This window comes from Equus asinus, chromosome 1 (assembly GCF_041296235.1).
Source record: "Equus asinus isolate D_3611 breed Donkey chromosome 1, EquAss-T2T_v2, whole genome shotgun sequence".
NCBI lineage: Eukaryota > Metazoa > Chordata > Mammalia > Perissodactyla > Equidae > Equus > Equus asinus.
The window spans coordinates 120840904-120854828 of record NC_091790.1 but is presented as its reverse complement, the minus strand read 5'-3'; the positions used below and the strand labels follow the sequence as shown (position 1 = coordinate 120854828).

The window sequence follows — 13925 nt, the reverse complement described above, 5'->3', positions numbered from 1 at the left end:
GTTTCTGTAGGAATGCTTACTGTGAACACTACTGTGGGGTGGGACGGGATGTTTAAAATATATGTTCGTTAGAATATATCAGTTTTCTTTAGTTTAACAATTGTATGTTTTGGGATTTTCCCATTTCATAGATAGCTTTTAATTTTAGAGTCAAATAACATGATTCTCAACAGTGTCTCCCAGGTTCTGGGATGGCTTCAGAAATGGATTGAACCTACTGCCAGAGTGGTTACAATCCAGTGCACAAATAAAAAGCACATTTTTTAAGAGCATGAGGCTAAAACTGGATTTGAAAGGGTAATCAACTAAATAGTAACAGCACCTAAGTTATGAAAACAAAACCTCAGTAGACTTCATGCACCTGTTTTTAACATCCAACATTATTTTTTCCCTATCAATAAGCCTTCTATCCGTAAAGGAAAGTGAGAATTACATATACAAGAGAGAAGAGAGGGACAGAGAGAGAGAGAGTGAGACAAGGACAGCAAGAGAGAGAATGTCTTAATAGGTATGAGAGAAATTGCAGGAAAATATGTAGATTTATCAGGATACAATCTCTCTTTATATTTTATTTTCATAAATGTATATTCAAAGCTCAGATTCTATCAGTGAACACAGCTGAAGAATATCAAAGTCATCTTGTGTTAAAATTACTTTTATTCAGCATGAAAAATACAACATGTAACCAGATTAGAGGAGAGTTTATGATTAGTTCTTCACCACATATTTCAAAAGAACTACATACTTATTTCCCCTTGCTGTTACTGCAATATACTTCTTTTTATTTATTATTACTTAGAAGGTTACAATGTAGTGTTTTACGTAGCTTTTCCTTAATAGCAGATAGAGGACATGTTGTGCACAATTACAGGCAGAAAAAAATTAATACATAACTTTTCAAAGTAAGAACAAGTAAGACACCAAATCTACAACTTGTAGTTCAGAGTTCAGGGAATCTTTTTCTTTAAATAGGTGCTTTTCTTGGGTATGATGTGGCCTGATAAAAGCTCTCAATTTTGCAGACGCAGCAGCATAAAGCTATTTCCAACATGATGGACGAAGATGGATCTGAGGTAGAAAGGTGGTCATGGCTTTCCTCTTATATAAAACAATTTTCTTCTCAAAATATCTATGCTGCAAATAAACACCCTTACCCCCCAACCCACCCAACCTTCTAAAAGAATAGTAGTTTCTAACTTGAAGCCTCCTTCTGGCAAATCCCAGTTCAAGAGAACCCAAAATTAAGATGTCCTGATGTTTCAAACACACATATGCTTGAATCAAAACACATTATTTTCCTTATTATTTTTTTTTGGTTCCTCTACATTTGGTAAGTACACAACATATTTAAACTGAATCAATTAAATGTTAAATCAGAAGCTGAACCAAACATCTAATTGAAAGCACTCAAAGGTAAAGGCAGGGGTACCACCATCTAAGCATTAATTTCATTCTTCTATAGAAGCGGTGATGTCAGCTTTTGATAAATATCCTTCCCAAATGTACTGATTCCATGCAGGGTAATAAAACGTATTCATTTACCCAAAAGTTAAAATGAGACATGCATTAAATTTGTGTTTGCTATCAGAAAGAAAATAACTGGGAGTTTCAAGAATTATAAATGGCTTGAATATACATCAACAACAATAAAATTCTCTGCAAAGGGAATTAAAGACAAAGATGTGTTCTGGTAGCACAATTAGGAAAGGTCTGCCGTGTACTGAATGATGAAAATCACGACCTTGGAACTAGGAAATGCTATACCAAGTTTTGTTTCTGCATCAAAATGAAAATATGCTTAAATGGGCAACCTTTGGTAAAATGATCTTTGAGATTATTATAATCCTGCTCTTTAAGTCCCTCTATCATATAGACTGGGACATGAAATAAATAAAGAAATCAAGACCTACGTATATAGAGCAGGGAAATAAAAGGCAGGGAAAAAAATCCCAATAGCATCAGCAGTTAGGCCCACAGGATTTTTATTGTGGTTATCCAAGTGGTTGCTAAAGAAATAAATGTATGATGTCAAATAAAGTTAAACAGTATACACAGAACTGTAGCCTTATCCATATACATATAGTGTTTGATTGAAATATATGAACTGATTAATTTGGCCAAATCATAGAAACAGTTACAGGATATCTATTTGGTCATGTGGCTGGTGAATTATAAATAACCAAAACATAATAGTATAAGAGTTGAAGAAATAAATGAAGTTATGGTACAAGGTTAAGATGAAGGAATGTAAAATTGTCTTCTAACTCATATGCAATTTTTGTCAAGGTTATTAAAAAGAAGGTGTCATATTAGAAAGCCCCCACCCACTTTCCCAGGCTGAATACAGTATACAAATCAGAGACAAACGTATTTCCATTCCCAAATACCACTCTGTTCATTAATTTACAGTTGCATAGAAAGGGAAGAAGAAAACAATAATATATGATTATTATAAAAACAAAATATCCTTTTCTCTTTGGATAGTCAGTGTTTTACTCCTTCAGTAGAACACAGTCCGCACTCAACAGCATGTTTCAAGGAGCCATGGAGCTTCTGATTAAATGGAACTTGGAATTGGCATTTGCTGAAAAGGGCAATACTGTACGTCAGGAAATGCTGGTTGACTAGACGAATACTTCACATTGCCTGTGGGAATGGAAACCAGTACTGTGAGAACAATATTTACATAAAACCTTACAGGTAGTAGAGACCTGTCAACTCTTCCAGGAAACACGGGGCTCCTTTCAGAACTAGTCAAACCCTATTCTGCTGTGTTCAAAGGGGACCCTTTACTCTCTTGTGACTTTTGCTGCCTGGGATGAGGTCCTTCTCTCTCATCCTGAAGTCACCTTGTCTGCTTTTTATCACTGCAGCCGAAATGGAGGAAGTCTAGAAGCCTTTACTCTTGCCCAGGCTGGAAACCAAGTTCAAATTGAGACACCTTGGCTTTTTCTTGCTGGAGGTACCAAAGCTGAGTGAATCAGGCTGATGCAAGCACCCCATCTCTCCCTGGGGGACAGTGGGAGGTCTCCTGCAGAGGGGTACCCTTGACGATTCCAAGGGTTTCAGTGCCAAGCTGGGGTCCCGATAAGAGGAACACAAGACAGGAATCACAGTCCAAACGTGTGCAGTGGTGCCAGTTAAAGGCTCAGGGCCAATGTACATAGGTAAGAGAGGATACAAATCCAGGTCACACTCAGGGGAGCAGCATGAACCTTTTAAAGGCAGGGCAAACAGTTGGGTCCATCATCATTAAAACCCATGTCCTCCAACTCTTCTCTGCCTGCGTCCTTCACTTGCTTGCTCTAATCAATACCTGGATCTCTCCTGGAGACACCGCTTCCTCCATAGCCCTTTCACCTGTGACTGTTTTCTATCTCCCACACTCCTCACATACTGGATAAGTCCTTCCTAGACCCTCACTGTGTTTTCCAGGGTCTTTTCTCTCTCTCCTCCCTAAGAACACCCAGCATTGCATCTCATGCCATCAGACTGTACCATCCACGATGCAGTCAGCTGCTGACCCCTTCGGTCATGTTTCCTTTACTTTTTGCAGAAGAAATGGCTCACCGTCACCTACTTGAAAACTATTTTTAAATCTTAGCGATTTCAATACCCACATAGATGATTCTTCCAAAACTCTGGCCTCTCAGTTCCTGGAGCTCTTCTCTCCAGTGAACCTGTCCTCCACCCTTCTCAGCCACTCACTCAAAGTTCCAAACATGGACCGTTACCAATACCTGCAACCCCTCCAAACATTTCAATTTCAATCATCCAGCTTCTGACAACCACCTCTGCCTCTCCGGTTTACTTCCACTAGAACCCCAACTTCATGCATCCTTTGGTACTATCATCCATTGATCCTCCTACACCTACAGCATCCTCGCTTCTTTCCCTCCCAAGCTCAGGTGCCTGATTCAATCATTATCATCAGTCCTTTGCTTCCTCCCTTGAATTGTTGTACTCTCTTGGCCAAACCACAACTTCAACGTGGCTAAGTGCAATACTTGGCCTCCTCTGGTGCCTGTGCTCACAAATTTGAATGTGGCCAGAGGGCAAAGCAGAGCCCTCAGACCAGCCTCATGCTAAATGCACGAGCAGGCACCTGAAGTGGTGGCCTTTAAGGCTGCCGGGTGGCTGTGCTCCATTTCCCTCTCCATTTGCCCTCCTGGTCTCCAAGCAGCCACGACACATCCTTCAGTCTCTCCTCACACCTCCGACACCTCCTTCAGTCCACTCTCTCTGCTGGAGCCGCGCCTTCTGACTGGCGAGGACAAGAGAAGCAATCAGAAGACTTTTGCTCCATGGCACCAGGTGCTTCCGCTTCATGAGCTCTCATACCACATCCACTAACCGACTTCATATCCCTCATCTTCCCTCTGGTTACTGAAGACAAACTCCCGTGCTTCTCCTTAAGACCCCAGTCCTCCTTGCCATGAAAACAATAATACAATCAGCAGGTTCACTGTTCAAAAAGATTAATAAGCAAGTTCATGAAAGAGAAGATTACTGTAAATCCAAAGATTTACTGTGGTCTTGTGGCATATTATTACTAAGAGTACCTGATAAGGAAAAACACTGAAGGGCATAAGGTCATAGCTGCCAACAGTTCTCAGCAAAATTTTTTTTTTTTTTGGTAAGGAAGACGGGCCCTGAGTTAACATCTGTTGCTAATCTTCCTCTTTTCACTTCAGGAAGATTGTCCCTGAGTTAACGCCTGTTGCCAATCTTCCTCTACTTTGTATATGGGATGCCGCCACATCTTGGCTTGACGAGCAGTGTGTAGGTCTGCACGTGGGATCCAAACCCACAAAACCTGGGCCACTGAAGCAGAGTGTGTAAACTTAACCAGTATGCCACTGGGCCGGCCCCTCTCAGCAAATTTTAAATGAAAAATCAGAACTTTTTCCCCTTCAGTGTAACAAAACCACTTTGTGAATTGCTCTAGTCGCTGTTTTTAAGTTAATGTTCTGTGTTAGCTACCTTCAGCAGATATCTGGGAGCACAGTGGTCAGCCACTTGGCTATCCAAGGTGACTTCACCTAGGACATAGGGGGCATTAAAAAGCCATTTGAACGCAAAGGATAGAGCATTTGACATTTTGGCCTTCTGGAAGAACTGGCCTGGGAGGGGCTCCTCCTTGTCAAACTGACAAACTATTGGTACTGAATTGGCTAGTATTGAAATGTCAAGCAAGTTGACTTATTTACACAGGGAATAGAGTAGCACTAAAATTGATGGTAGCTAATCTGCTTACCCCAGGTTGTAATCAACAACACCCAAGCCACTCGGCTCATTAGCTCTTACCTGGGGTCTGCTGGGGAGATTTGCTGAAAGAGAAGACAAAAGAAATCAACTGAAGGCAGTGCTGTTTCTGTGCTGTACCCCCTCGGGCACACAAAAGTGTGGAATGTCCCACTCCCAGCTGTTAAATGGGTGCTAACAAGAAAATAAGAAACAGGTTTTTGGTTGGTATTTTTTTTTTTTTCTGACTTAATGCTTTAACAAGGGCTAGTTTTCCTAGTTAGTTTGTCATATTCTATGTGCTTTAAGATACAGAAATTCCACCAAAATATGCAAAACATATGCTGGTGTAGGGGTCCAGAATTGGCCACCCCAATAGTGTCTCTTTGCCTTGCCTTGATTATTTTTAAGAACAAAAGGTTCTGAAAGACACTTTGATCTACCCCCTGGCTGCCTAAAAGAAATTTAAGAGAAAGGCTTGTCCCCAGGACAGGCCATCACCATAGATAACTCTTGGTATCTTGTGGATGGGAAGGATCCTTGTGAAGCTGACTCTTATCAAAGTTCTATTTACCAAACATTTGCTTTTGCATTTCCCTGTGAATTGCCTTCCTCCCCTTTATAGTCCCAAACCACCACCACCCCCCCTCCCCAACATCCTCCTTTGCCTTTAGCTGAAGATGGTATTTAAGATGAGAGACTCTGTCACTTTGGTGAGTTGCTCAGCTTTCCTGAGTGTCTCTGATGCATACATATACAGCTCTTGTTTGATTCTCTCTTGTTATTCTGTCTCACATCAATTTAATTCATACCCAGAGGGTAGAGGATATGTCTTCCTCCCTTACACTGGATCTCTCAACTAAGTACACACTAAAGCATTCGGTGAATACTTAGTTTTGCAAAACATCTCAAAATTTCCTATTGAAATCATGCCATGTATTTGGTTTATGTATCAGAACAGAGCAAGTTCTGTATATTTTGCTGAATAGAATGAATTCTGACCAAGAGGTCATTAGAGAAATGAAGGGGCAGGGTCTTCAGTTTCTGCTACGCTTGGTTCACTCTTGCCCCAGAGGCTAGGAAGATGGTGGTGAGATGCTCGCATCAAAGAAAGGGTTGGCCTAAGCCTCAGCAGTTTTCTAGGCACTTGGGTTAATAATGTGAGTTTGAGGTGCCCATTTAAGAGCATTGGAGAAGTTAGAATATGGTGTCTAATTCGTCTTTGCATCTGAGCAGCTCCATTCCTTCCTGGTTACAGAGGGCATGGACAGTGGAGCTGATCGAATGGGCCTGGTGAGGGCAGCCACCAGCAAATAGCTTCTCTAAGGCCTCTGCTTTTTCATCTCTGCCTTTCCCTGCAAAAATCTCACAATTGTCATCTCATACTCAACCGGGGGCCGGGGGTTAGCTCTGCCCAGCCCCCCACGATGGTAACATCTGTTCTGAGTCAAATACGAATTGCTCCTAATCATCTAGCATGCTGTACTCCTTCCAGCTCTCATTTTTCTGTGCTGAGGGTAAAAATAGAAATAAAAAGACATCGGTGATCACACAGAAGGTACCAGTAACTCTGTGAGAAGAAAAGAGCAAGCAACAATGGTGACCTTCCTATGATGCCTGGAGGGAAAGTGGAAGCCCCAGTCGTATTTGGGGGAAAAATCAGGTGAAAACGAGCCTAGTCCTGCCAGAGATGTACGTTACATCACGAAAAAAAAGCGGGATCTGTCAGGCCAGCTAGGTGAGCAGCGCCAGAGGGAGAGCCTGGCCGCATCAGTATCAAGTAGACCATGGGCAGAATTACGCTTCTCTCCTAGGTAACAAACAGCCAAACACAAACAAAAACGGAACCCACTGTGCTTCAAATCTACATTTTTAACCCTACAGTTTTTTATCAAATAAAAAGCTATAGGTATTCCTCAGAACAAATCAAACATATTTTGAAAAGAAATCAGGAAACCATCGCATTTTAGGAGGGTTTGAGTTTTAAATGAAGGTTGCTCAAGCTTAACAAACACAGGCAACTCACAGTGAGCGTATGCTTATAGATAAAAAATAATTTTAAAAGCCTTTGTTGGTCTATCAGGAAAACTTATTCTGACTTAAATGACTTCTTACTAGTATCCTATATATGTGGATGATATAAATGATAAACTGACCAAAGATATTTTACACTAAAAAAAAGCAGTTACAGCATTCAGTGAAATTTTAGTGTGTACGTTGGTTAATAGGAAACACAATTAAATTCCCTTCATTAACGCCTTGCCAGGAAGGGATGGAAATGCCTGCCTCTCCACTCTGAAACTCAATGTAAATAATTAAAAGAAGACTTTAAAAGGCCATAATTCAAGGATGCTATCAGCACCAACTGGGATATTAATCCAAGCCAGGGGAATTCTAAAGTGTTATGCACAACAGTATAAAGACACAGTGGAAAAAAAAAAAGTCATGTTTAAGTAGTCGATTCATGCAATTAGGATTTATGAATACAGTTTCGTTTTAATTCCAAGATTGCCAGGAGTGGAAATTCACTTGTGACCATGCTAATTTTTAATCCACAAAGGATCAAAAGCCAAGATTAACATGCAGATCAATTCATTGTATGCTGGTGACATGCAATTTTAAAGTTCTCATTAGTTACGGGGCTCAATGGATTGGCTTGGCATTGGGAGGCTGCCAATCTGATTTGCTTAGAAAAACCCTCCAAAGGTGGTCAGTAAGCTTTGGGAATGCAAAGGCTTACTAAAATGTTTGCTAGCTGAGCAACTTAAACGGGGCAACAAAGCAAATGAAGCCTCCAGAACCTTCCGAGTGCCATTTGGGGAAACTTCACCAACTCAACTTTCCCAGTAGGAAAAGGTAATCATTCATTCGTTCATTTATTCACTCAATTCAGAAACACGTATTGGGCACCAAGTCCGTGTCAGGTCAGGTGCTCATTTCTATCCTGTATCAATTTTTAAAAGGTTTAACAACTTTAGGCAGAATTTAAAAAAATATGTGTCAATTTTACAAATAAGTCAATTAAGCCTTTATTTTTATGGAAAGCTGTCCCTATCTCGGAGATTTTTATATTATCAAAGCAAAACACAGAATATAAATACCAAGAAGTGCAAACTAAACCCAAACTAATAGCAGAACTTCAGAAATCAAAAGTAAGAAGATCTAAATTTCAAAGGATTCTGAGCTCTCCAAAATAACACGACTGGTAATGCTCATCCACAGAAAATTGTAAATCGGATAAACATTTGTGAACGTACAAACTTAAGACTATGAGAACATGGGGCCAGAATCCCATTAGGGAATCTTGGGGCTTCATAACCCACTCTCACAAGACAGAATGACACAGGTGGAGAGGACGCCAATGCAAAGCAGGAGTCTAACCTGTCATGTTATAAATATCATGAAGACACATATACTCCTCTCAGGAACCAATGACATCTATTAACAGCTACTAAGATTCCAACCAATGGGAATTTCATACTTGAGGCCATAAAATGAGATGAATATGCTCACTTCTTAAGATTCATTTTTGCCCATAATTATGATTATTCTTTATTTTTATTTATATTCTTTTCTAAAATGACATAGATCAGTGTTTTACAATATCCAGATATAATAATATATTGTGGAAAAGATTTAAGAGTAACTGCTTTAGAAAATTAAACTTTTAAAAAGACAAATCATGAATTTTTAGTATAAAAATTTTATTATGGAACTCATATACTTTATATCCACAATAAAGCATATATTTAAACATACTTCCCATCCTAGCACTCACTGCCAGCTGACTTCTAAAATGCACACGCCTATCAGGGCACTTCAATAAAAACTTCTGAACAGGCTTTGATTTACAGAATTTGTTCTTAACTAATAATGACGAATGTATTTGGATTTAAGCTGAACTAAATAGTAATTGCATTTAGAAACTTAATTTTGAAATTCCAGATGGTAAAGAGTATGATGAGGTTTTATGTAGTCAGTAAGGAACATACAGCTCAGAACCAAAATCTGTAAAAAATTCAACCCTGAATTATAATTATTATAAAAGATTTAATCTGCTCATCTATTATGGCTGTTACAGAGCCTAGAAGATAAGCAAAAACCTGACACCACATGGGCTTCAACTGACCCTCTTAAGCTTTTGTGAGACTCTAGAGGGCCAAAAAGTGTGTGCGTGTGTGTGTGTGCATGCACATGACCAAGTGTGTCTGTACACATGCATGTGTGTACATGTGTGCACATGCTTTCCTGGGTGAGTGTGGGGACTGACATTCAGTAAATACGATTCAGCAAACTTTGAGAAGTAGGATTACAAATAACAACCTGGAAAACGACACATTCCCAAATATAATGTGCTTGTGGAAACTGTAATATGTCCTTCAGGCAAATACTTCTGAAAATTCAAAGACTGTATTTCAAATAGCTGTTTCTACTTCCTGCTAACGATGGAATTTTGTAAACTGTAGAGTGCTATAAGCTGAAGCGTGATTTTTTTTAAAGCAGTCAATATATCTTATTTACCTACTCTCCCAATAAGGTCTTTTTCCTTATTTGGGGTAGCGTTTTCTGAGAAGAGGATGAAAAAGGGTGAGATGAGAGACTGTTTATATATACACTACATATATCTGATATATGATAATACATACACATACTAAAATCTTAGTATAGTGGTTGCCTAGATTTAAAAATCAATTTTTGGGAAATCACTTTAAAAATTATAAATAATACATTCAGATTTCTTTAAAAGATTATTTAAAATACGATCGTGGAATTGAGCAGTATGTCTGCACACACAAGCAAACTCTTTCCGAGTGAAACAGCAGGAGTGTGTTTGTTGAGAGCTCGCAGAAACTGCGAGGTGGAGAGATGCTCAAGATGAGACATTTGGAAAAAATCAATAAATAAGAATCATTATACAATTTCCTCTGGGATTTGAACTGTTTTTATTGGGTTATTTTCTGGCTCTTGGTTATTCATACGGAAAATTCACAGGGTCGTAATCTGTGATGCCTTAAATTGTTCAGCGTTGATACAGTGACTATTATGTTCTATGAAAAAAGAAAGCAGAAGAAAACGTGAAAATAATCCCTTTCTGCCCCTAAATCTGATGACATCAGGGAACAATGTCTGAAGAAAAGAGAGGGAATTACATTAGAAAAGGCTACTTACACGCCTTGCTTGGCAGGCCACTAAAAGCTCTTTTTTGAAGTAATGCACATTTCTTACTACTGCTTGCATTAAAGAGGATAATTTCTTAACAACAGACTTGTTTTCTTTGCCTCCGTGTTATCGCTCATGAGGAATCCAGAAAAACCTCAAAAGGCAGCATTTCACTGTCACGACTCCAGCGCCGTGGTGCTGTCTAGGCTGAGCGTTTGCTTTGTCGACACACAGAATGTTTGATTTATTTTCAAATAATATTCAATCCTGTTTCTCATATCGGTTTTTGTTATCTTCCCAGAAAAAACAAAGGGCCCCACGCAGGAAAAAAGAAATGGAAGGGAAAAGCGTAGCCACGGTGTTAGGATCGTTCATACTCACAGCAGCAAGATGGAAATGTGCTGTTGATCTGCTCCATGACCTCTGTGAGGTCCGTGCTGGTGTCATGAGGCGGGGCCAGCAGGTCCTCTGCTGCTGTGACAGCGAGAAAAAGAACAGACATCCTGAAATTAATGTCCAGCCTCCACCAAGATCCAGCTTCAGGAGAAAATACTAGTACTGGTCTCTAAAGATCAATGATTTTAGGGGAAAATATCAAAACCATTTTTGTATTAATTTATATGTAATATACATAAATAATATAGGTAATATTACATAAATAAAATGTACTAAATGTTTCTGGAAAAAGAATCCATGTGCCCAGGGAAAACTCATCGTGAAAACTAAATAATGTAGTCGTATTATTTCAAGTCATTAGTTAGAATTCCATTATTTTACATTCCAAGTGTTCCCTCATATGAGAAAAATATTCTGCCAATTTCTTTCTCCCTCCTTCTTCCTTTTTGGAGACTTCAGCACAGGGTAGCTTATGCTGCTACAAAACTAGAGGCACTGTACAAGATACTTTTTATTTGGATATTTTTTATTCTATAAGCAATAGCAAAATAACTCTCTTATTTAAAAAAATTAAAATAATAATAATAGTTTAGGTTTTCTTCTGATTAATGTGCAAAAGACAGCACATAAACAAACTAATGCGGGTAAAATATGTGGTCCTCAGTAGCACTGTAGAACTTAAATTTCATTAATAACAAAATGTCATTCCTGAATGCCCGGTTGACAGTCTTTTCTAGCAGCAGTGACAGGTCCCCTCTGTGACCAACGACAGGGTGGGTGGGACCTCAGCCTCAGATGGGAGCGGGAGGGGTGGCAATGTCTACAGGGACCAGGATGGAGAAAGCCGAATACTGAGTTCCCAGACCTGGGCAGAGAAAACCACGATTGGTGTAATATTCTTTAGTATTATATTCTGAATATGTACAAATATGATATTTCAGAGATAGAAAATATACTAAAATGAAAAAAAAAATCATTCCAAACAGGAAAGAAAAAATTAAACTATTACTCATCCCAAAAGGAAAGAGCACTTTTTTTCATCTTTCACCAAAATTCAAAAAATTATAAAAGCAAGCATATTATAGCTTATTGTTCTAAAAGGTTTGCTTTTTTGGTATTGTTAAAATGGCTTTGTACTCAGCTGAGCCCAAAGAGACTACAAAACTCCTTTATGCTGTAAGAATGCTATTTAAAACGAAAAACAAGTGGCAAAGTCCAGAGCAGAGTGAGGGAACAGGTGTCGGGGACACCGACCTGCTTGGTGGAACTGCGGGCCGGGGTCGGGATCCAGTGAGTAGCTCAGTGCAGACTGCTGAGGTGAAGCCCAGGGGGAGACGCCGTTGATTCGGGAATCAGATTCAGGCTGGAATCACATTCAAAGGTTAGAGCAGAGGAAAGATGCAAATAACCGTTGAAAACATTTGTATTTCTAACGTGCTCTCCCCCACCATGGATAATTAATCATGGGGAGTTCTCTGACCTCGGGCATTTTCAAATACACATCCCCGTCAGTTCCAGCTGGAACTTCATCTTAGTATCAAGTGCTTCCTCCCTTGCAGTCTGGGCTCCTTGAAGAACCCAGCGGTTATACTGCAAGTTTTATTCATCAATGTCAGTTTCATCCCGCAATTTTTCTCTCTTATATTTATGTCAACCAAGTGAATTTAGAAACGCTTCATTCATCTTTGAAAAATTAACACTACTTCTCATACAGTAAGTTAATCCAATCTGAAAGTCAGCTCATTTTTAAATTTAGATTAGTATTGAAAGGCAATATTGGAGAGCGGTGAAGAACACGATTTTGGATTCATACTCTGCCACTCAGTAGCTGCATAAATCTGAGCAAATTTTGTAACCTTCTGTGCCTCAGATTCTTTCTTTATAAACTGGGGATGGTAATAAGAGAGCCTGTGTCAGAGGTTTTGGTGATCACTTAGTATATGGAAAGCGATTAGAACAGAATCTGACACCTGGCAAAGACTTTGTAAACACACCCTCGTACAAAGCTTTCCACTGGTGCTGGATCCACTGACGAGTACATGGTCAAATGAGAAAGTGTGGTCCACTGTGGAGGGAATGCAGAAGTTACAGTGTTTTGATACTGATTTTTCCATTAAATCTATATTAGTTGAAGTCTGGTAGTTCTGCCAGTTTTTACTATCAGAGCTGAATTTTCCATCTACTTCGGGCATTCGTGCTAAATCATTAAGAGGAGATAAGAGCCCTGCAGTCTGGGATATACAGAGCCATTTAGATATCAGCTCTCTAACGGCATTACTGTGCAATTCAGAAGGCACATGAGCCATTAGGCAGCTCTGTCTAATGGGATGGAGAGAGTGGGGGCGGGCGGAGGGAGAGCAGGAGAGCCTTTAGCTCTCTGAAGAGCATCCACAGGCTATGGCGAATAAAGCTTTCCAGCACAGCTTCCTTCCACAAGGACTCCATCCATGCCCTAGCTTGTTAACACTAACACTTCATATTCGAGATAAGAGATTTCCAGAGAAAATTCATCTCTTACACAGCCACCATTCAGAAACTTCACATTCACAATACTAACAATGTAGCTTTTCCCAGGCATGTGACTGGCATGGAGGCAAGAATCAAACATTCTGAAGGACTTGGAGAAAGCCAGGCCTCCGATCACTCTCGGTGAACTGTTATTTTCTAATGATGCACAATTTGGAGGCTCTGAAGGAAGCCTTCCCCCAACACACTCACGCAAATTCTGAACCAGTGACAGACATACAGAAAAGCATACGGTCAAAATGTAAGGGGTGATTTGGGGCCCGCTGTGTAGAATGCAGACATTCCTTTGTTTTGAATGATTCTGACAAGTTAAAAGATACTGAGAGCAACTGTGAAAAGACGGTTTTCTAAGACTTGAGAAAATGACTGGAGAGAAAGTTGTTTCTGCCTTTGATTCAATAAATCACTTCTGGGGAAAGGCATTCCTATTCACTGCCTAGGGGCCCCACACTGCAGAGGCCAGAGAGAAAGGGCAAAGACAACATGAATGTTGATGTCAGGATTCTTCAAGGGAGAGAAGTTCCAGGCCCACTTGGTGGGATTCTGCACCTGCTGCAAACGTGTCTGCATTACTAGTTTCATGACATGACTCCTATCCT

At 39.8% G+C, this 13925-nt stretch overlaps 1 protein-coding gene across 33 annotated transcripts in view; it reads right to left on the bottom strand.

Annotated features, from left to right (window-relative positions):
- Positions 1-639: 639 nt before the first annotated feature.
- UTRN (utrophin) overlaps positions 640-13925 on the bottom strand; it is a 478862-nt gene continuing 465576 nt past the window's right edge. For 17 of the 33 annotated variants that reach the window (XM_070506675.1, XM_070506686.1, XM_070506737.1 and 14 more), the window contains 3 exons: positions 12055-12163; positions 10786-10878; positions 640-2646 (listed from right to left, as the gene is read on the bottom strand). In XM_070506675.1, coding sequence (XP_070362776.1) covers positions 2558-2646; positions 10786-10878; positions 12055-12163 — 291 coding nt within the window. In that variant the 3' untranslated portion in view covers positions 640-2557. Of the gene's footprint in view, positions 2647-5307; positions 5440-10785; positions 10879-12054; positions 12164-13925 lie in introns of all 33 variants that reach the window. The other 16 variants (XM_014850669.3, XM_014850666.3, XM_014850671.3 and 13 more) reach the window with 5 other exon arrangements.